The 24,253-nt window shown below is 44.6% G+C and overlaps 1 protein-coding gene across 7 annotated transcripts in view; it reads left to right on the forward strand.

Moving 5' to 3' along the window:
* The window catches only part of PTPRG (protein tyrosine phosphatase receptor type G), a 759,442-nt gene that overhangs the window by 612,249 nt on the left and 122,940 nt on the right, over nucleotides 1-24,253 (forward strand). For all 7 annotated transcript variants that reach the window (XM_032149389.3, XM_032149390.2, XM_058437116.1 and 4 more), the window contains one exon: nucleotides 2,326-2,518. In XM_032149389.3, the coding sequence (XP_032005280.1) occupies nucleotides 2,326-2,518 (193 nt within the window). The remainder of the gene's footprint in view (nucleotides 1-2,325; nucleotides 2,519-24,253) is intronic.

A 24,253-nucleotide genomic window follows, 5' to 3' on the forward strand; every position in this document is an offset into this window, starting at 1 on the left:
ACCTGCTCTCACATTTGATGCATTCAGTTCTGACTTTGGTAGTCCTGTCAAGTGAGTTCATGTCATGAGTGGAGGTGATTTTTCAACATCTTTAGTTGTCTTCATTTGAGTGGCTCACGTTTGGACAAAGTAATCAGTCCAATTTTCCTGATTTTTCTGTCATGTCTTGCCTTTCCTTTGCTGTAAATAAAGAAGGAATAGCAGAAAGAATGGGAAGGCAGGCAGATGCTACCTAGAGACACTATGAGTTTTTATGAGAAGTAAAGTAACTCGGAGAATTGAAGTAACACAAGAGTAACAGGCTGCTTCGGCTTTTAGGCTGGTTGTGAATCCGTCCTGGTTCTATGTAAAAGGTAGAAAAAATTCCATGGTTTATTATCATTTTACATAAGCTGCATAATTGGAGGGGAGGTAGAATGATAGGTGAATTCATATACTTAAATGATTTTTGCATGGCTAATATCACTACCTCAATTCATCGCTTTCTCATGCAAAGAGAGAGCAGACTGTTTGGAAGCAGGTCATGTTCTGTGTCATTCTCTGAGGCTGTTTGAGAAACAGTGGGGGTTAGTTCCAGGCTTCAGGATGAGCACCTAGAATTTGCAGAAACCCAGATAGTGATTTCCCTTTTTTATTTTCCGCATTAGTGTTAACTGCCTTCTGGTTCCCCAAAGCCTAGACAGTCACTCAGTGCACAGAGAGCATCTTTCTAGCACCATTCGACCATTTCTCCTGCAGAAAGCACTCTTATTTGGCACCAGAGGATCCAGATGGGCCAGAAACAGTTCGTTCAGCTTTTCTCTTCATTCTATTTTCTTCTCCTATTAGTATTTTTGGTGGCTGCATATTTCAAATTACAGTTCTTTTTTTTTTTTTTTTTTGGTGACAAGAATAACTTTGTGGCCTGTTGAGGACAAGTCTCTGTCACTCAGTTGCTGTTCCATTCCTCATATGTAATAGAATTACTTGTTTTATTTTTTAAAAAAATTTTATTATTTTTTTGAAACAGAGTCTTATTCCATCACCCAGGCTGGAGTGCAGTGGCACAATCTCGGCGCACTGCAACCTCCGCCTCCCAGGTTCAAGGAATTCTCATGCGTCAGCCTCCCGAGTAGCTGGAATTAAGGCGTGCACCCTTATGCCTGGCTAATTTTTGTATTTTTAGTAGAGACAGGGTTTCAGCATGTTGGCCAGGCTGGTCTCGAACTCCTGACCTCAAGTGATTCACCCACCTTGGCCTCCCAAAGGGGTGGGATTTCAGGCATGAGCCACCGGGCCTGGCCAGAATTACCTTTTTTAATGGTCACCATGTTGAGAGACACAAAAAAATCCCTTTTTTTCATTTTGTTCTGTTTTTGAGACCGGGGCTCACTCTGTCACCCAGGCTGGAGTGCATCGTGCGATCATAGCTCATTGCAGCTTGCAACTCCCAGCCTCAAGCAACCCTCCCACTTCACCCTCCCAAGAGGCTGTGACTACAGGCATGCACCACCACGCCCAGCTGATTTTTGTATTTTTTGTATAGGCAGGGTCTACCTGCTATACTCTCGGTGTAGCAGGTTGTCTGGGCTACTCTTGAACTCCTGGGTTCAAGCGATCTTCCACCTCAGCCTCCCAAAGTGTTGGAATTACAGGCTTGAGTCATCACACCTGGCCCAAAGAATCCCTTTTGATAATAGAAATATGATTTGGGCACCCTGATTTTTTTCCTTTACTTTCCATAAAAGTTAGATTGGCAGTCTTGTAAGCGATGTTTCTTAATAATATTAATAATAATGATAGCAGCTAACCTTAATTGAGGACTTAACTGTGTACTAAGCAATTCACATAAATGTTAATACTTCTAACAGCTTTTTAAGGTAAGTATTATTATGTGTTTTACAGTTGTGGATACTTGAATTACAGAAAACTTGAACAGTTATCTCTGATTACCCATCTGGTAAATGTTGAACTTAGGCAGTTTGACGTGCAAGTCACACATTTAGTGACTTGGCGACTTTGCCAAACTTGATTCCAGCAGGGCACTGCAGAAAGACTGGGACTGTCTCACAGGAGGTACAAACTCAAAGAGTGCGGCACAGCCTCAAATGAAGTGTTTTCCTGGTTAGTTGGCAGGACAGAAGCCACAGCCAGATGAGCCTGTTGGCAGTGTTTCCAGCAGGCAGCCTCAAGTCCTGCTGGGTTTAGCAGCCCTGGCATTGGGCACTTCCTACCGTTTCATGCTCGTATCACCTTCACCTGCTTTGGACCAAATAGCTTTTCTAATTGTTGTGTGTTTTTTGTTTTTTGTTTTTTTTTCCCTCCCCTCTCTGGTTCTCTGTTCAGCTTGAGGCTTTTTATTCCATCTTCACCACGGAGCAGCAAGACCACGTCAAGTCGGTGGAGTATCTGAGAAATAACTTTCGACCACAGCAGGGTCTGCATGACAGGGTGGTGTCCAAGTCCGCCGTCCGTGACGCCTGGAACCACGACATGACAGACCTCTTAGAAAACCCACTGGGGACAGAAGCCTCTAAAGGTATATTTGGATTAAGTGCCTTGCCCAGAGGAAGATTCCTTATCATAAATTACTTTAAATTTAAACGAATTCAAAGCCAGCCAAGAATTGGGACTTGGTGTTAAATGCATATGTTTCTCTGCTAAAGGGAGCCTGTCTGGCTGAAAAATAGGAGCAGGTGTGGGAATAACTTCTGTTAAATAGGTATGATAGAAATTGCCCTTTTGACCAATAATAGATAATTCTGTCTGCATTTCTGCCTTGTAACTTCAAAACTTACTGGCAGTGTCTAGAGAAAGCTTTTTGAAAAGTGTCTTCCTTTTTACGTGTTTCCCTGTTGACCAGGACTTTATCTCTGAGCTCAGACATCAGTGAAACGGGAGAGTTCCCTGACCTCCACTCCACTTTGAAAGACATGCAACAGGAATGTGGCTCATCTGTTCGGTCACCATTTGCTGCTCAGACACCTTATGGGAGGGGGAGCACACAGATGGGCAGGTGCAGGAGCCAGGGCGAGTTCCTTGGGGCTCCGGCACTAGGGTTATATATCTGTGGCTCCCGAAGCCCAAGTGGGCATGTGTTACAGTGGGCTCTTTCAGCCTTGCCGTCTGTGGACAGCTTAAGTGTTAACCAGCTCAATGGCCTCTTGGTACCCAGGTCCTTGTCTGGCGTCCAGGAACAATCAGCTCACACATGGACTTGAAGGATGAATGTGGGGATTTTATTGAGTGGTAGAGTTGGCTCTCAGCAGGATGTATAGGGAGCTGGAAGGGGTATCGAGTGAGAAGATGATGGAGTTCGGCCATTTGGTGGCCAGTCTCCTCTCTGATTGTCCCTTGACATTCAGTTGCTCCTTCTCTTCTCCCTGCCATGCCGTTCTGCTGTTCTTCTGCTCTTATGTTCATCCCCCTTGTCTGCTTCTGGAGCCTGGGGTCTGGGTTTTATATGGGTACAGGATAGCGGGGTATGGCGGGCCAAAAGGCAACTTTTGGTCATGAAAACAGGAATGTCTGTTTTCACTTAGGGCCCAAGGGTCTCCAAACTTAAGGGTGGGGCCTTTGCCAGGGAACTGCCCTCTTCTAGCCAGTATTTCCCTGTCTCTTGTCCATATCGTCAGGACCCTCGAATTGCTCCCAACACCCCAGTATATAGCAGTCTTACTACCATCCACCCCCGCCCGGCAAGAACTCCCATGCCAGCCTCACCCCCTACTAGAAATCACTTGCTTATTATTTTATTTAACCTATTATTTAACAGTTTAACCCTGGTATCTGATAAACATAAGTTTATCATTTTCAGGCATCTCAGTCTTTTCCATCTCTGCTTACTCATGTGAAATGAGTATGAATTGCTCTCCGAGGAAACTGGAAATTCTGGGTCTACCCTCACACCTCTCCTCTCAGGCTCTGGGATTTATCATAATTGTGTCACAGAGCTCCGGAAATGCTCAGGGGAGCAAGGCTGATCAAAGCCCTATTACTTGGAAGGGAGGAAGGAAAAAGAAGGAATTTTCTTTTGGTGCGAAAAGGGATATTTCCCAACCCGGTGCTATCCTTCTTCAAAATTATGAGCTTGGGTAATAAAGGGAGACCTTGTGTCATTTATCAACACTGGAAGAAGACTGGGCTGTTGTTAGTGTGGTGCGTTATGTGGAGAGGTTTTCTTTCAAGAGTGCTCCCACTCCCAACAAAAGGGAACAGTTTATTGGCATATGAACTTTGTAGGAACAGGGGGAATGGGATTCTATTCCACAAGGAACTGCAGTGACATGCACTTTGATGATAAGAATGAGCCCGTTTTCTAGGCTCCTGTTTCTGAAAAGGAGCTAAAAGAAGAGGAGAGGGAGTTTAAGAATGTGATCATTTCCTTCCTGTCTGTGTGATTTTGTTTGAGGTTAGTGAGGAGAAGTGAGTCAGGCGCCAGGTTCCCTCGAGAAATGCTTGAGATTCAAGTAATTTGGGGACAATAGATTGTCATTCTCTGGGAACAATGGGAGAATTAAGAAGCTCACAAACCTCTGAAATATCTTAGGTTGGGCTGCTGTGGAAAACCTCACATGAACTAATTTTTTTTTTTTTAACCTAGCTAAAAAAAAAAATAAAGAAAATAACCCAGCTAGAAAGCTTTCTCCCAAGAGAACTTGACTTGAGAGAAGCAGGTCTTCTGGGGATTTTGTGAGAGTTATATGCAGAGGACATGGATTGGGGGGGGTGAGGAATTGGTATCACAAGTGAGTGCAAGATCTGATAGCTCAGAATTGCTGAGATGGTGACAGATACAAAGCCCCTTCCAGAAAAATGGGCCGAGCATATGATATATCAGCTGTACAGAGAAAATGCATGGCCTTTATTATCCAAGAAAGCTAGGGAAGATAATGGTTTCTATTGCGTTAAATTGTCAAAGTGGGCAAGATCTTCCACTGAACAGGCCTTCTCTGAATTTGACCACAACCACAGAACCGTCCTTAAATATGGCAGATTCATTTGTCATTCTACTACGTTTGTTTGAATTATCATAGTGCTCATTGCTGACTCTTTAAGACATGGGAATATTAAAATGTTTTCTGATATTTTCAGAGCCAAAGAGAGAGCGGGATCTAGGTGCAGTCCTATTTGTGTGTTTAACATATTATTGGAGAGCTACACATACAGAAAAGTGCAGTACCTGTCATACGTGCACAGCTTGATGAATTTTCACAACCTGAGCACACCTGAGTAACGAGCACCCAGATCAAGAAACTCCCGTCTAGGATCTCAGGACTCCCCCATCATCCCCCTTCCTAATCACTCTCTGTTCGCAAGGGTAACCACTTCCAGAAATTCACTTAGCCTGTTTAATAAATAAAGATAGAATCATTCAGTATGTCCTCTTTCGTGTCTTGCTTCTTTTGCTCTACAGTGATTTTGAGCGTCCTCTCTCTTGTTGCCTGTAGTTGTAGTTTGTTCTTCTGTATTGCTAAATCCCATTGTGTGATTATACCTGAATATATTTATCCATTTCAATATACATGAATATGTAGATTATTTTCAAGTCTGGGTGATTATGAAAATTCTTGAACCTACCTTTTAATGAATATGTGTCCATATCTCTATTGGGCATACACCCAGGAGTAAAATGGCAGCATCCTAGAGTACACATATTTTCAGGTTTGGTTAGAGACTGCCAAATGGCTTCCCAGAGTGGTTGTATGTACCGCTTTACACTTTTGCCAGCAGTTTAGGAAATTTTCCTATTTTTACAGCATTTTTTTAAAGGCATAATTTACATACCATAATATACGGCTATGGTAAATGTATAATTTGATAATTTTAGCAAATTTATACTTGCGCAGCCATCACTGCAGTCCAGTTTTAGAACATTTTCATCGCCACAGAAAGTTCCTTCCTGCCCATTTGCAGTCAATTATTTCTCCTGCCCTCAACCCCAGGCAACCTCAGGTCTGGTTTTGTCTTTCACTTGGTGTTAATGATTTTAACATTTATCCATGTTTGGCATATATCAGTAGGTCATTTTTTTTTTATTATTGCTGAAGACTGTCCCTATTTTTTTTTAAATCACAGCTTTGTTGAGATTTAATTCACATACCATGAAATTCATTCTTTTAAAGTGTACACATCAGTGTTTTTTACTGTATTCACAAAGTCATGCGCCCATTGCCACCATTTATTTCTGGAACATTTTCATCACCCCAAAATGAAACTCCATCTATAGCAATCACTCCCCTTCTCCTTCCCTTCTTCTGCCCTGTATGTCCCTCCCTCCCTCCCTCCAGGGCTAGGCAACCACTAACGTACCTTTTGTCTCTGTGAATTTGTCTATTCTGCACATTTTATGCAAGTGGATCATATATGACTTTTTTTGACTTAGCATAATACTTTCAAAGTTCATCTGTATTGGGGGCTATGTATCAGAATTTAATTATATTTTATGGCCAAGTACATAATATGTGGAGGTGCCATATTTTGTTTGTCCATTTATCAATTAGTGGACACTGAGTTTTTTCCACCTGTTGGCTGTTATGAATAATGCTTTTGTTAGCATCCGTGTCCAAGTTTTTGTGTAAATATACATTTTCAAGTCTTTTAGATGTAAACCTAGGAATAGCATTGCTGGGTCATATGGTAACTTTCTGTTTACAGTTTTGAAGCACTATCAAACTATTTTCCAAAGTGGTGGCATCAGTTTACATTCCCATCAACAGTGTATGAGAGTTTCAATTTCTCCATATCCTCACCAACACTTGTTATTGTGCATCTCTTTTATTTTCTCCAACTTAGTGAGTGTGAGGTTGTATATCTTTATAGTTCTGATTTCCATCTCCCTAATGACTGATGATCTCCCTGTTTGTTTTTAAATGTACATGTCATGGAACCATAGCCCACATGACCAAATGTTCCTCCTTTTTTTTCCCCTAAGAAGACTCAGGTAACTCAGCGCCACTATAGGCCAAAAGATGCTGACACATCATCAAACAGTCTGGACGGCTTAGATTATTGACCTTAGAGATGTAAGCAGGAAAGAGCCAAAGCACAGAACAAGTCCTTTTCCTTCCTCTACTCTTCTGTGAAAAAAAGTTTTAAAAAGAGAAGGAGTGATATTCTGTAATCTTCAGGTAATTCAAAACGAGCAAAGCCTGCCTGATTGGTATTCTCTATCTGATAATTATTGGAAGCTTGCAATGCCCAGGAAAGCTATGATGTTTTATGCATTTATCGAGCTATTGTCACAGAAGAAGGAAAAATAAATTAATTACCTAAGGCAGGAGTCATTTAACTTTTTTGGTTAAGGGCCAGATAGTAAATGTTTTTGGCTTTGTGGGCCATATGGTCTCTGTTGAATCCTGGGTATTTGTGGGACATTGGTTCCCGGATCCCTGCAGACGCCAGTATCCTTGGATGCTCAAGTCCCTTGTATAAAATGGTGTTGCATTTGCCTATAACCTAAACACATCCTCCAGTATACTTTAAAATATTTCTAGAGTACTTATAATATTAATACAATGTAAATGCCATGTAAATAGTCGTTATACTCTACTGGTTTTTATTTGTACTGTTTTTTATTGTTATATTGCTGTTTTTTATTGTTTTTTTTTTCCTTCCAAATATTTTTGATCTGTGGTCGGTTGAATCCAGGCATGCAGAACCTGTGGATATAAGTGCCGACTGTACTCAATTCTACCAGTATAGCAGGAAGGCACCTGCAGATGATATGTAAATGAGTGTAGAAAATGTCTTGCAGTAAACTTTTATTTACAAAAAAAGATGGCAGACCAGAGTTGGCCTTGGGACTGTAGTTTACTGACCCCCACTCTAGGGAGTAGCTTAAACTGAGTTGGAGAAACCTAAACGGGGAAATCATAGGCTTGTCGTAAGATACATATTTTCTGTCTTCAAGGTGGTAGTGGCCATGACTGTGAATGTGTTGGATCTGTGTTTCCATTCCACTGAAAGACCCTAGGACCAACCAGAGATTCATTAACTTGGTAACCACCCACTTACCAATTCACTTTAACACCCGGTCATCTTTCACATCAGAGGGGTAACCAGAGCCTCAACTGACTGAATATAGCTCCCCGCCTCCTCTGTTCTCCTGGTTGTGATCGTGAACTTGAGGTAGCCAGTGGTGGGGGCCTGTGTTCATGCACCCATATTTTATCAGGATGATTGGACGTCCTGGAATAGAGAATACAGAATCCAGCCTTTCAGTGCCAAGCACAAGAGGCAGGGCCCCTTAAGAAAGAAATGGGGGAAAAGTCATCTTAATGTTGTATTGTTGCTGAAGAAAGACTTCTATATGGATGTCATCCATAAAAAATAATAAAGCTTTAGTTCCAGTAAATGGAAACAATATTTAGGCTCATTGGATTGTTCAAGGGACATCTGATTTGCCACTCTGCCCTTTGTCGGTAAATAACTTGGACAGACTTAGGATTTAATGGGCTGTCTTTTCAGTTATTCTGCAACACATCCCGGGTACATGGGAGAGCATTCAGTGATTAAGTGCTGAATACTGTCTATTGTGAAGACTTTTGGAACAGTGAACAGAGAAAAATAACTTTCCAACAACATGAAACATATGGTTTATTAATTTAACCAAACCTGTTCAAACCACAGTAGAATCGAAGCCACTTGATCTAATAATTTGATTTGATGGCTTAATTAAAATGACACTGTATAATGTAATAAAAGCAAAGGAAATGGAGAGGACACCGGGCTGCCTGCATACCCTCTGGGCTCCTAAGCCAGTGTCGTGTTTTTTTGGTCAGTGTTTTTTGCCTCTGCTGATGGAGGGATCTCTTTTTTAGTTATATTTTCAATGCTAAACATTGCTTCCTGTTTGGGTTAAAAGCAGTTTTAAAGGACATATACCACTGTGCAGGGATGCCTGAGTAGCCTATTTAAAATCAGTACATTGAGAAAGAGGGTCACATTTTCTATCCAAATTAGCAAACAAAGAAGTAAATCCATGATTGCTTTAAAAAAGAGTTTGACATTGAAATCATGGTTTTCTGCTATTTTGGGAGAAAATAGTAATGTTGTTCTATTTTCGGTTTAATCATTTCTACTCACCAGATTAATGAGCTTGAATTACTTATCTTATTAAAAGAAGCTCTGATATGAACACTTAGTGCCTTTGCAGGCAGCTGCCCTCCCAGAAACTCCTGCAGAAAGTTATCTTGTTACTGCCAGAAACTTTTAGCGTAGGAAAGTGTTCAGAAAAACACATTTTTCATGCAGCCCCCATGGAGAGTTTTTAACCCCCTTCTTTCAAAAATAACTTTCATTTGTCATTCTTTTTTAACTTTGAGTGTTTAAGAAAGAAGACAAAAAAAGCAGGTCTGTTTCAAGACCCTTGGAACATCCCAGACTCTCATACTTCTGAAGGTCTCGCCGTGTTATATCCAACATTTTTAAATGCTAAGACATTTCATGATTACTCTAAGTTTATGTAAAGTTGGTGGTAAGTTGCGTTTGGTTGACATAATGTTGATATTTTATAGACTTTTAATGTAGTGTTAAATATTTTGTATCAATTGTTGTAGCTAGTAAATTTCATATGTCAGACATTTTTGTCTAGCTTTGAAAAGCTTGTTGACTCTAGGAGTGGCGCCTGAAACACCTGTGGTTAGAAAGGCTAGCAAGAGAGCCGAGTGCTGTGGCACGCGCCAGTAGTCCCAGCTTCTTGGGAGGTAGAGGCGAGCAGTTCGCTTGAGCCCAGGAGTTTGAGGCCATCCTGGGCAACATAGTAAGCCTACATCTCTTAAAAATAAAAGAAAAAGAAAGTCTGGGAAGAGGTTTTTGTGTGCTAGATGCTGTTGGTTTCTATTCATAGTTATTTTATTTAATCCTCAAAACAACCTCTGCCAGGATTCGCTTTTCATTCATTAAATATTTATTGACCATCTACTATAAACAAGTTCTAGGTACTAGAAATAAAGTTGAACAAGGGATGGTCCCTCATCATGGAGTTTACATTCTAGAAAGGAGAAATAAATAAACAAGTCCACTGATGATAGGCTTCAGTGTTGTCCCAAAGGGAATCAAATCAAGTTGCGTGCTAAGAGCGGTGGAGTGTGGTGAGGTGGTGGGGAGGAGCCCTTCTTGGGATAAGGCAGGTGGGGACAGGGAGCCAGCCCTGCAGAGATCTGGAGAAGAAGGTCATTCGCAGGGGCCCTGAGGCATGGGATCCAACCTAGAGTGAGATAAACAAAGGGGAAGCAAGATCAGAGAGAAGGGGCTGGAGAAGTAGGCAAGAGCAACTCTGGCAAAGACTTCTCTTGGTAAAGAGTTAAGATTGTTAGGAGTTAAGATCTTCTAGCAGTGGGAAGCCCCTGGAGGGTTTTAAACAGGACTCTGGAATAATCACAACAGTCTATAAACTTACAGCTCTGGCTGTTGTGTGGAGAATGCTTGCAGAGGACTTGCACTGGAGTCTGCAGGACCTGCAAGAGGCTGATAGAAATACCGCAGGTTGGATGAGGATGATCATAGTAAAGGGATAAGTGATCATTAGGGATGGACTTTGGAGGAGAGCTTTGGGGATTTACTAACAGTTTGGATGGAGGGATGGGTAGGGTGAGCAAAGAGAGAAATGGAGTATTATTGTTTCTCTTTAACAAGTGAGGGGTCTAACGTTCAGAGAGGGTAAGTGAACCATCCAAAGCCTCTCAGCCAGGAAGTGGTAGAGCTCAGATGTGAACGAAGATCCTCTTATGTCCAAACGCAGTATTTCCATCATCCAAGGGACCGCCATCTTCCACAAGAACCTGCAAGAGGTACCTCTGTGTTTTGGATGTCATCAGGTGACTTGAACAACACGGTTTATTACTCTTTCCCTGAATGAAGGAGCTTTAAAACTAAACATACTTGTGGGAATCGGGTGCTCTTACCTTCCTAAAAGTCATCACTGGGCTCAGTCTTTATCTGCTTGGCTTTTATCTATTTTGTCAGGTTATCTTGGGTGCTCAGGGCATAGGGTACTGGTCACAGGGTTAGTCCTGAGAGTCCTGCACCCACTTGATCTGCACCGTGGGGCCATTTAGGCAGAAGATCTTGTGCATCCTTGGATGAGGAGGGCCTAACACAGTACCTGGTACACAGTAGGTACAGTCATTGCTAAGTGAATGAATGAATAATAAGACAGGATAAGGCAGTGTTAGAATACAGACTTGGGATTCAAGCAAACCTAGACTCAAATCCTAGGAACGATTCAGTCCTTTGTGACCTTGCTCAAGCTAATATCTAAGCTTCTATTTCCTTGCCTCTAAAATAGAGATGATAAGGCAGAGCCCAGTGGCTCACGCCTGTAAACCCAACAATTTGGGAGGCCAAGGCGGCAGGATCACTTGAGACCAGCAGTTCCTGACCAGCTTGGGCAACAGTGAGACCCCACCTCTACCAAGAAAAGAAAAAAATTTTTTTTTTTTTTTTACATTAACTGGGCTTGGTAGCACACACCTGTAGTCCCTAAGCTACTCAAGAGGCTAAGGCAGAAAGATCACTTGAGCCCAGGGGGTTGAGGCTGTAGTGAGCCATGGTCATGCCCACTGCACTCCAGCCTGGGTGACACAGTGAGACCCTGTCTCAAAAAATAATAGTAATAAAACAGAGATAATAATCACACACTCTCTTCCTCAGCCAGTGGCCTTTTAAATGAGACATAGTACGGGATCTTGGATATGGAAATTACTCTGCAAATAATTGTATCTTCTTATCTGTAAGTCAGCAGTAGTTTCTTTGTATGCCCAGGACAACCTGTTATATGTGACATGATCATTGGAGAACATATTTCAGAATAAGCGTGCCATGCCCTCTTCCTGTTAGAAGTGTAAAGCCAGGATTTTCGAACTTGTTGAAACCTTTCTAATGAAATGTATAATCCTTAAGGTGGTCCACACATCAAGTCCTGTCCCCCTCCCCAGCCCCGTCTTGTACTTTCCTTCCCTTGGCATCCTGCACTTCAGTCCAGCAGCCATTCTGCAGTCCCAGCAGGCTGTTCCCTCTACCTGGAAGGCCCTTGTCCCACCTCTGTACCTAACTGACTCCTCCTCAGCCTTCATAACTCAGCTCAAGGGTCCCTTCCCCAATGAAGTTTCCTGACTGCCCTGACCCAGCCACTTGTTTCAGGGCACCAGTACCTTTCCCTTATAGTACTTACCACAGTTGGATTTTTACATCTGATTATGTGATTTTTTTCCCTAATATCCAGCTCTCCCACTACCTCATAAGCTCCAGGAGGGGTGAGACTGTTTTCCTTTTCTCTGTTTTTATTGGAGAGAGGGTGCTATGGTAACTATTGACTCCTCAGTAAATACTAGATTGGATGGGTTGTTGGGTGGGTGGGTGTTTGGATGGATGGATGGGTGGATGGATGGATGGATGGATGGATGGATGGATGGATGGATGAAAATGTGAATCCATGGATGGATAAGAGGATGGATGGATGTGTGGATCCACAAATGGATGGGAGGATGGATGGATGGATGGATGGATGGATGGATGGATGGATGATGGATGGATGCACATATGGATCCATGGATGGATGGGAGGATGGATGCATGCATGGATAACTGCATGGATCCACAGATGTATGGGAGGATGGAGGGATGGATGGATGGATCCATGGATGGATGGGAGGATGGAGGGATGCATGGATGGATTAAGCTAACATATACATATCAGGTGGCCAGGAATAAAAAATTCTTACCAAAAGAGTTCGCACAGTTGAGACATGTATGATGTAGCCCAGGCTGGGTGCTCCTACTGGGGAGCATTGCCAGGCATCTGAAGTAGGATGTCATGCCAGTGCTACTTCCTGAAATCAGAGAGGCTCCTGGGATTGGGGAAGCCATCTTTTACTCTGACCAAAAGCCACCTTGGATGGAAGCATACATTTCAACAAAACATAGAGCGAGGGCTTTTCTGTCTGCCTCAAGAACAGCCTAAAAGCAGAGAATGGAGTCACTTAAAGTGTCAGGCACTGGTGTCAGGATGCTCCCGGGCAGAATCGGCTGTTATGGCTTGGGAGCGGTTGAGCCGATATTGGTAGCAGACTCCAGGGACCATCTAGCGTTTTCACACTTGATAAATATTACCTAATTGCTTAATCCTCTCCATCTCTAGGCAGGTAGACAGAGTTTGATCTTCAAGGCCAACTTAGCAACCCTCCTCTGGCTTTCTTTGCTCACTAGAAAAATCTTCTCTGACATTGGGTTTACTTGTGTGGGCACCATGGTGCTTGTGAACAGCAATCTGGAAATTAATAAAGGCCAACAGCTTCCTTACTCCCAGAGCAGCACACTTCCCCTTTTCCACCGACTAGCCTTCACAGCCTATGAAACATGAGGCTGCGAGACACTGGTGTGCCTCTCATTGGAGCCATAGGAGGTATCCAGCTGGGAGACATCTTCCCCATTCATCCCACTCATTATTCCTCAAACAAACACGGGTTGGTTGAAGCTGTTTTTCTTCAGGTATCTGTCCAGGAATACGGACAGAATCCTTCTTTCCTAGGGCATAAGAAACAGTCTCATCTCCCTGCCCCTGAAGCCTGAAAATCAGAGAACAACTGTTAAGACCCAGTAGAGGGAGCCCCATGTGGTGTCCTCTTGAGTCAGGCTTTTCTTATTCCTTCTCAGCACAGCTAGTGGTTGTTATGGTTGCTGGCTTCACTCCTGGGCAGCTCTCTTGACTGGTTTTGTGATTCCTAAGCACTGGCTTGGACCGAAATGAGTATCTTGGCTGTCACATTTCAAATCTCTGCCTGTGCTGAGAAGGCGCTGCCTATATGTCTGAGACTAAATGCTGTCAGGTATTATCAAGTGCACAGAGCTATGCAATTCTTTGCTTCCGGGCTGGCACCAGGAAAGGCTTGCCAGAAGAGAAGAGCCTTCTCAGTGAGGAGTGTGCTGACTGTTTAAAACTTGGTTTTCACCCACCAGCTGCAAAGCCCAAGCTCTTCAGAGCGTATGGACCTGTTTGCCAGGGGCAGCCAAGAGACTCAAGTGGCTCAGTCCCTGCCGTGTGCTGAATCAATGATTCCACTTGGGCCCACTCTCGTGCAGTGCCTGCCCATAGCCTGGTCTCTCCATCAACTGACAGGCTCCCTGTTTCCTTCTTGGGTCCCTTTGACCAAGTCTTGGCCTGAGGGCAGTACCCAGGTGTGGGAGGCCCTGAAACCGTACCAGATAGGGCCATCCTTACCAAATCATCAGTTGGTTCAGACGCCACATCTGGGGATTGAAATGAGATTGGAACCCAGACATTGGAGTTCATCCTATCACTCCACCCACACTCAGCCAGAACAGAGAACAAGTAAGAGTAGCAAGTGGCCGGGAAGTAGCGGAGATCCAGAGTTAACAGGTAAATGCTGTGCGTGAGCCAGGACACTACTCTTAAGCATAGTAGGTACCGAGCCGAGCAGACTACCTGTTTCCAAGAGAAATTATTTTAAGGCTCAGATGGAAAACAAATGAGGGCACCTTAACCATTTGCATCATAATAATCTAGACTCAAGTATTTCTATAAAATCCCAGCTAAAGCCATCTGTGTAGGTCACTGGTTGATTTCTTGACATGGCTGTTGGGATCACTAATAAAAACAGCTCATGGGATCTTAGATCTTGGATGGTGTTTGGATACCAGTCTTGTGTTGCTAAGGGCAGCTTTAGAACTCTATTTTAGGTGACCCAGCTGTTTCTTCATAGTAAAGGGGACTACAACATTATCTCAGCAGTGGGAAACAGGAGAAAAACATTGTTACAAAAGAAGGACACTGGGCATTTACCCACCCTAACTCCGCAGCCGGGTCTGTGGTTCAGACACTCAGTTGGAGTCCTTCACTAGGGCAAGACATGGGGAGAAGGTGGAAGGTCAGAAGCACCACGTGGGAAGGATGCTGTGCTCAGTTGAAGTGGGATAGGTCCACTTTGCTCTCTTAGCAGGAAATCACAGCATCATAAAGTTGAAAGGGAGGGAAGGATCCCAAGGTACATGGAATCCAGCCTTCCACCCAGCGTCCAACATGCACGCAGCTGTTACCAAGTGAGGCTGGGAAGATGCATCATCCTGAACTTTGTCACCTCCCTTAGCGCTGAGCTGAACAATGCTCTTTCCTGCACAGGACATGGACACCTCCCATGGCCTTTAGCTCTCAGAGGAAGAGGGATATCATGTAGAAAAAAGAATCCAAGGAGGTACGAGAGGTCAGGGAGAGCATAATGTGGGAAGTCGAAACCAGTGCTTGAACTGGAGAATTGAATTTCTGCCTCGGCTTTCCCAGATACTGCCTATTTCTGTTTTCTGAGCATGTAGCTCTGTTACATGCACAGCAGAGACAGCCAACAGGATAAGAAAGAGTTTTCAAATTTGCTTTCTTCCATGGTAATTGCAACACAGAGCATCTAATACTCATTTGTTTGCTGAGAAACTGAATTGTAATTCAGGGCTTGTTCATGGAAAGAGAGATGTCATTGTATTGTGTAGAAGAAAAGTCCACGGGGAACTGGTGGCATCAGTGAAGACACTATGGATTTAAAACTTGAAAGCAGTTGTCCTAGCACTTAGGAGAATCTGGGGGCAACTCTGCACCAGGGTCCCACGTCAGAAGAAGGTGTGGGCTAGCCAGCAAATTCTGCCCTTGGCAGCCAGATCCACCCCGGGATGAACCCCAGCTCCAGTGCTTCCTAGCTTTGAGACAGAATCTTGGGCCACTCTCCTCCTCATTCCCTGCTCACCAGCCACACTAGTTTCCTTCCCAGTTGTCTCATCACAGGGCCTTTGTACGCACTTTTTTTTCTGTCTGACATACCCAAGCCTCCTTTTTTCCTCTTTCCTCTATAAACACCTACTCATTGTTCAGATTTCAGTTCAAACTATGCTCAGTAAGTTCTCTAAGCAACTCCCCAAGTTTAGGTCAGGGTTCCTTATTAAACCTTTATACAGAACTACTATAACGTTTTCCGTAAAAAGCATGTAATTATATACGCCTTAGTGCTAGGTGGGTTTAACCATTTTGGTTCCATGGACTCCTTTAGCTTATCTTCTCATATTGGTGGTTTTAGATGCTTAAAATAAAATATAATAGATTACAGAGGAAGCCAGTTATCCTCAGATATTTTCGAAATATCTTTAAAATTGTACTAATTTATCTGCTTCTTGATGAGGGCATTAAATGACAAGATCCAGCCGCAGAGCTAAAAATCATTATAATGTTGAAATAATGAGGAACATGAAGGAAATTTTGAAATGCCACTGAGTCCTGAACACCGTAGAGATTGGGGTGCCCTGTCCGCACAATCAAATATCCAGTATAAATTTTGACTCTCCAAAAAGTTAATACTAAAGCCTTACCAGTAACATACACAATCGAGTAACACATATTTTGTATGTAATATGTATTATATGTTGTATTCTCACATTAAAGTAAGCTAGAGGAAAGAAAATGTTATTAAGAATATTATAAGGAAGAGAAAATGTATTTACTGTTCATTAAGTGGGAGTGGATCATCGCAAAGGTCTTCATCCTTGTTATCTTCATGTTGTGTAGGCTGAGGAGGAGAAAGAAGAGGAGGAGTTGGTTGCCCTGTCTCGGGGGTGGAAATTCACTTATAAATTGACCCATGCAGTTCAAACCTGTGTTATTCAAGGGTCACCTGTATTGGCAATCACTGTAATCTAACAGGAATAGCTTTGTGATTTCTTTTGGTGATTATCACACAAGTCTCGTAACACTACTGTAGTTTGTTGCCAACATTTAAAATGTAAGGAAATGCTACATTTTACTTAGAGATTAGAGAAAATAAAAGTGGACTTTTTTGCTTTCTAAGTTCACAGACTTCTGTGAATTCTATCCAGATCGCCTAAGGACACTCAAGTTAAAACCTCTGTTTTAGGGAGATTACGTTGTTGATGTGTGTTCTCCCACTGGGCTGTCATCACCAGGGGCTCAGGACCATGACAACATGTGTTCATCTTTATCCGTAGTTCCTGATCAAGGGCCTGACATATGGCCGGTGCCGAATAAATATTTAATAGTAACTAATTCTTTGTTTGAGATGGAGTCTCATTCTTCCGCCAGGCTGGAGAGCAGTGATGCAATCTTGGCTCACTGCAACCTCCATCTTCCAGGTTCAAGCAATTCTTCTGCCTCAACCTCTCAAGTAGCTGGGATTACAGGCACCTGCCACTACGCCCGGCTCATTTTTGTATATTTAGTAGAGACGGGGTTTCACCATGTTAGCCAGGATGGTCTCCATCTCTTGACCTCGTGATCCACCCACCTCGGCCTCCCAAAGTGCTGGGATTACAGGCGTGAGCCACCACGCCCGGCCAACAGTAACTATTTCTTAAAGTACGTTTGCTATATGTCAGTCCACGTGCATTTGTGCATTTCATGCATTCATCCCAGAAGCTTTTACCCAAGCTTTATCCAACGCCACACAGCTGGTTTGTCTAAAACCAAAGCAGTCTGACCCTAAAGTAAGCAAGTGAATGAATGACCCTCTTAGATCTAGGTCTCTAAAACAAGGGTAATGATAGAGCCAGCAGCCCCACAGAATTACCATGAGGATTTGATGACATAATCTGTGAAATGTACTAACAGTCCAGAGCAGGGCTTATCAGATAGGACTTGTTACTATTAATATGTCAGTACAGAATGGCACAGAATAGGCTGGGCGTGGTGTTCACACCTATAATCCCAACACTTTGGGAGGCTGAGGTGGGTGGATCACTTGAGGTCAGGAGTTTGAGACCAGCCTGGCTAGCATGGCAAAACCCTGTCTCTACTAAAGATACCAAAATTATCCAGGCGTGGTGGTGGGTACCTGTAATCCCAGCTACTTGGGAGGCTGAGGCATGATAATTGCTTGAATCCAGGAGGCAGAGGCTGCAGTAAGCTGAGATCACACCACTGCACTCCAGCCTAGGCGACAGACCGAGACTCGTCTCAATTTAAAAGAAAAACGAATGGCACAGAATAAAGGCCTTGGTGGGTGGGCACCCTAGCAGCAATCTGTGTATCTCCAGCATCCTGTCACGCCTTGAAGGACCATGAGCTCCCTATGTGTTTCCGATAGGGGAAGAGGCAATTGCTGTGTCCAGTTTTAGAGAGACCCGAAGGAGTTGGAGGCTGCTCTGGAAATTGTCAAGAGACCCCACATTCTCATTTGTCATTGAGAACTGAGAAGGGAGTGGGGGTGGAGAAGGATGAAGGAGAAGGGAACGGGAAGGAAGCTTTTTACCTGCTGGGACAGCTTTCCCCTTTTAAGCTCTTGGAGTAGTGCTCCCGACATCTTTATTAGCATCTTGAAGATAGGAAAACAGTTACGGGATGCGTATGGGGCAAGTACATACATGACTGTTCCATGGAGTCCCCTGTCAACTCTGGTTCAGACTCAGGCAGATTGGGTTTCAGTTCTCCATTCTCTTCTCACTCTGCTTCCTTGGCCCAGCCCAAGGTCAGAGAGACCAAAGCCCAGTGTTGTCATCTTTCATGGGGAGAATGGGGCCCAGCTCTCGGATTCGGTTATGCGTTGTGTGCAGGGGATGATCTGAGATGAATGCACAGAGCCAGGCCCAGGGCATGTACATGGCAGCCACAGCTCCAGCTAGAAATGACCCCAGGAATGAATTGTGTGGCACTGATTTTGTACATGGAATCCTCTTCAGATGGAAATGCACATTACACTGGAGCTGGGGTCCTGCTTTGATTCCATCGTTCCCAGTTCCTTCCTCCGTGTGGTTTGCCCGTCTTGAGCTCTTGGGCAGGGATGGGGGAGGCAACACCCCAAGCACCAAGATTCCAGGTTTGAAGTCCTACTCGGGCTGCTGAGGAGGATTCTGTGTTTACCCAGACCTCTTTGATACAGCCCTTCAAAAAGAGAATCACTCCCTGAGGCCATTTCTCTGGAAATTTCCCTTGAAGGATTCCATATTTGAAGGTGATAAAGAAATGACAGGCATTTAAGCAGTCCAAGGCAAGGCTTGGGCTCTTTTCCTCCTGACTGGTTCCCTCCTTTTAAGAGGAGATGCCTCCTGCTCTTTCTCCCCACCAGGGCCAGGCAGTCCCCAAGGAACAGGCATCTCCCGCACGGTCCTCTGCTGGCTTAAGCCAAGCTGTTCCCTCTGACACCGCCCCTGTGTGGCATATGATGTCGCAACACCTCCCACCCAGGAAGCAGCAGCTTCATCTGTGTTGACAGGCGCTGTGAAATAGTGAATCTGCACCAAATTGCTTTGTTTGAGTAGTGCTGTCTCTTTGACTCCTGATCAATATTTTGCCAGTTGCGTTGGGTGTGAAACTCCGAGGGGGCAGGTGCTGGAAGAAGGCCCCTGGAGGAACCTTTAACTCCAGATAGTTTAAGGCACTTGGAAATTACACTGACTTTCAGACAGAGCATATCACATTAGTTTATCTAAAGCCCCAAATGAAGAGGATGGGGTGGGGGAGGGGAGCCTACTATTTACTTGTGGAACCACTGAGAAAATATCCTTGACATTGATTTAGAATCAGAGGACCTTGGGTGCTCTGCTAGAAGCCTCTTCATTACTTAAGGAAGCCTGGGATCATAATTAAAGGTTCAGAGTGAAGGCAGAAATTCTCAGAGCGGGTGAGGAGCAGCACCTAGATGCCTGTGAGAAGCAATCAGACCCCAGTGGGAACATAATCAGGCCCCTGAGAGGGGAAAGGCTGTCGTCAGGAGGCCTCACAGGGGATATTTGTTTAGAGGTCCGGGTGTGGCACTTCCCGCATGGTTAAAAGGCTTTAATTTTGTGCAAAAGGACGTATCAAGAGGTCTATCAGACTTCCCTTTGTTAGGTGCGGTTTACAAGGACCATTGAGAAGAGATAGAAAAGTACAAGTATTGGGCATCTGTGGTGTGCCCTCAAGAGTGCTCCTGGTGTTCATTTTAGACCAGTAGAAAACTCACCTCGCCTTGGGGGCCAGAGAGCTGCCGGGGAAGTGGGTTGAGCAGAGGCAATGGGGAGTGGTGGGGACTGTGGCAAAAAAAGAAAAAGATTGAGTACACACTCCCGTCTAAAGGAAATGATTGCTCTCCCGCTCTAGCTCACCACTGCTACGTGTGGATGCAGGTGTAATTTTAAAGCCCATATTTATATGTAAAATATACCATTTTTGTTAACACTGTGTGGGCCATAGAGTGTGTCCGTGTACATGCCATTGGGCCTGAGGCCCACAACTTTGGGTTTGTCCACAGTGTTCCCTCGTAATCCTCACTGCAACCTTGTCAGAAACATAATTGCTAGACCCTAGTCACCCGTTTTATAGATGCGGACACAGGATTTGCATGGGTCTGGCTCCAAAGCCCACACTTTCTATTATACCAGCTCTTCCACATTGATCTATAAAATTCTGTTTTGCTGCATTTGCCTGTTTCCTATTTGGACTTTTGAGGGAGGTGTTGTTTGAAAGAAGGGTTTCCATCACTTAAAGAGCAAGCAGAACTTTGGAAGCACAAGGCACAGTGGTGTCTGCTCGCTTGCCTGAGTTCTTTGACGGGTGTCTGGTACTACCATTGCCCCTGTCACCAAGCATAGGTGGTTTTTGTTCCCGCTGTAGACTGAATGCTTTTCTTATTAGCAGAAGGCATGAGTTAAAGACCAGAGACAAGATCCTCAACACATTTGATGCTCCTGGCAGTGACCCCAGGAATGAATTGTGTGGCACTGATTTTGTACATGGAATCCTCTTCAATGGAGGACGCTCAAAACAGCGTCCCTCATTCTGTCAGAGAAACGCGAGCCCCTGCCAAGGGTACCAGTGATAAGGAGCTTGGTCCCTGGCCGGGAGATGCTTGCAGCTCAGTCAGAGGGACACAGAGGCGAGTAGATGGTGAGGACAGACGGTGATGGGCACACAGGGTGAGGAGGGAAGCAGTGAGAGTGGAGGAGGACACGGGTGGCCCATCGGCCTCAGAGGGGAAGCTGGGTGTTGAAGCTGGATTTTTTTCTTTTCCTTTTTTTTTTTTTTTTAGGGTTTCTCGGTCCCAGGTGAGACAGTGGTATAATCAAGCAACCTCCATTCCTGGTTAAAGTGATTTCCACCTTACCCCTGAGTATAGGTGTCCACCACACCTGGATTTTGTTCACTATGTTGTCCAGGTTGCTCTCGAACTCCTGGCCTCAAGCGATCCACCCACCATGGCCTCCCAAAGCGTTAGGATTACAGGCGTGAGCCACCACGCCCGGCCTTGAAGCTGGATCTTTAAGGGGGCTGGGGTGGGGGCTGGCCTGAGATGAGTCCATGAAGAGGAAGATGGCAAGCCATGAGGCTGACGATGTGGAAGGGGAACACGTCACACAGGACCTGTGGACCACGGGAAAGACTGAGGATGTTATTCCATGTACAACCAACTTTCTGTTCATTCAGCAAATATTGATTGAGAGCCCACTATGTGCCAAGTACTGTCTTAGATGCAAGGTAATGAACCAGACAAGACAGAAAAGGCGCCAGCCTTGTGGAGCTTCCATCTAGTGGGGGAGATAGATAATTACAGATCGTCAATGAAGTCAATAATACAACTCCACATAGTAGTAAGTGCTGGGAAGAATCTAAGCTCCGTGAAGGAGCAGGCCTGTCAGCCTGTGCTGAGGGGCAGAATTCAGTGCCAAAAATACAGTGCAGTTGATAATTGTGTTTCAAAAAAAGGCTTGGCCTCTGCTTACTGTCTCAATCCGGGATCAGCACTGATCCATGGGCTGAAACTTACTCCCCACCACCTTTTGTGTAACCATGAGCTAAGAATGGTTTCTATATTTTTAAACAGTTGGAGAAAAATCAAAAGACTATTTTGCAACACATGAAAATCCTATGAAATTGAACTTGTGTCCGTAAAGTTTCACGGGAGCACAGCTACACTCATTCATGTTTACATATTACCTGTGATGCTTTGTGCTTTAAAGGCGGAATCGGTAGTGGCTACGAGAGACCATGTGGCCTGCAAAGCTGAAAATATTTACTATCTGGCCCTTTACAGAAAAAAAATTGCCATCCTGTATTCTAGGCCCTCCTAGTACTCTGCAAATGCCTCCTCCAAATTTGGCCCAGTATAGCTAGAAAAAGCCACTACCCACGATGGGGGGTAGAGAGCAGAAGAGACATCTCTCATCAGACTGCTCTTCCTATAGCTCCTCAGCCTGCAAAGCCCTGGCCTCGTGCTCCTCCTCTCATGTGTAATCAGGGACAAGCATGGATCTTTGGAGGCCATTACGTTACAGAATTCCTTTCCTGGCAGGTGATCCCATTAGAGTGAGGCCAGATCTACCTCCTTGAGAGCTTAACTCAGTCTTTTTTAATACATTGAGACAGTGAGATTCTGTACCATCATTCAAGACCATGACACTAAGCTCTACTTATTGACGAGGAAATATACCCATGAGTTATTGCGTAAAACACAACAACAAAAAATTCTAGGGCCAGGCATGGTGGCTCACGTCTGTAATTCCAGTACTTTGGGAGGCCAAAGAGGTAGGATCACTTGAGCCCAGAAGTTCAAGACCAGTATGGGCAACATAGTGAGACCCTGTCTCTATTTTAAAAATTTAAAATTAGCCAAGCATAGTGGTACGCTCCTGTAGTCCTAGCTACTTAGGAGGCTGAGGTGGGAGGATCACTTGAGCCCAGGAGGTTGAAGCTGCATTGAGCCATGATCCAGCCACTGCACTCCAGCCTGGGTGACAGAGTGAGACCCCACCTCAAAACAAAACCAAACATTCCATTCTAGTGCCATCCACATCCTATTCTATTTCCATCAAATTGTGCGTCTGTACTTTCACATGTATATAAAGAGATAACTGCATGTTGGAGTCCCAGAATGTTCACAGTTGTTTTCTCTGGGCACTGAGATTTGGGGTGAGTTTTTTTCTTTTAATTTTCTTTTTACTTTCTTGTAATACTTGGGTTCCTTTTTAAAAAATATTAACATGAATCATCTTAAATGCACACAGAAAAACCCATCTATTTTAATTTCAAAAAATAAGAAGAATGGTTGCATCTGTATGTGGGTGACAGAATTATTTATGGGGGTATGATGTAACTGCCAGAGAGGGATGCTTCCCCATACAGCGTTCATTGCTATTTGGAGCAGGGGAATGAATGGTTTCAGAATAAGGAAGATAAATAAGAACATGGTGGGAGGTGAGAAAAGATAGAGAAGTTAGGAAATCTGACATGGTCATCATTATGGGATATAGAAGCTTCCCAATCTCGGTTCGTTATTAGTATTTGGAACGCTGGAGGTGTAGCTATTTCCTGATCTTTCCCCCGCCTCCTCCATGTTCTGTCTTGAAAAACTATGAAGCCACTTAGAAGCCGGAGTATTTAAAAACAGTAGGTTGGCGCCACCTAGTGCCCACGTTCTGTCACTCCACCGTCACGTCTCCGTGGAAGCCTCCCTTCAGATTCTTTGTTTGATGTCCCTGCCCTGGTGGCATTTGCGCAGCAGACAGCGTGATGCCTCCCAGGGGTTCTGCGGGGCAGTGGGAATGCCTCACTAATTTATCCCTCCCTCTCTCCATCCCTCCCTCCCCTCCGTCTCTGCCGCACAAAGTGAACCTCACCGACTGAACTGGGGTTTGGCAGTTGAAGAGTGAAAGGTGGCCTCACTGTCAAAACCAGTCTACTTTTCTGCACCAGCCAGGTCCTCAAAGCTGGGCCGTGCATCTCTGGCAGGAAAGCCATCCTGTTCCCCAGGGCTGCCTTGGGTTTCGGGCTCTTGAGTAGGAAATACGGGAGTCTGGCTCCTGGGGGGCTGCAGGGCATGTGGGTGGTCTTTGGAACATGCCAGCGGGTCAGAACCAAGCCGTGGTCCCCTGGCCTGTCTCTGCCAGCACGCCCACTTACTTCTTACCCGGTTCCTGCACCGAAACCAGAAGGTTCTCCTCACTCTCCCCTGCCCTCCTTACCCGGCACGTCACCAGGCCTCTGCGTTTTACCTCCTAACTGTAAGCTCTAGAACCTGCCATTCCTCCCTGGTCTTCCAGCAACTGGCCATTGCCACCCCTCCTCACAGGCCCCTCCTCCACACTTGGCTTCTCTGGGGCCTTCTACACTCAGCTGAAGCTCAGGGGATCTTTGTAAAGCACCGACCTGATTGCGTCATTCTGGGGCTCAGTTCTTTCCAGGGGCGTCCAAGGACTCGTGGGAGAAAAGGCCAGAGTTCAAATCTGACCCCAAGGCTTCTCACTGCAGCTACGCCTGTGCCGTGCCTGCCTGTCTTCTCCGTGCCTTGCTCCAG

Source organism: Hylobates moloch, unplaced genomic scaffold (genome assembly GCF_009828535.3).
Source record: "Hylobates moloch isolate HMO894 unplaced genomic scaffold, HMol_V3 SCAFFOLD_4, whole genome shotgun sequence".
NCBI lineage: Eukaryota > Metazoa > Chordata > Mammalia > Primates > Hylobatidae > Hylobates > Hylobates moloch.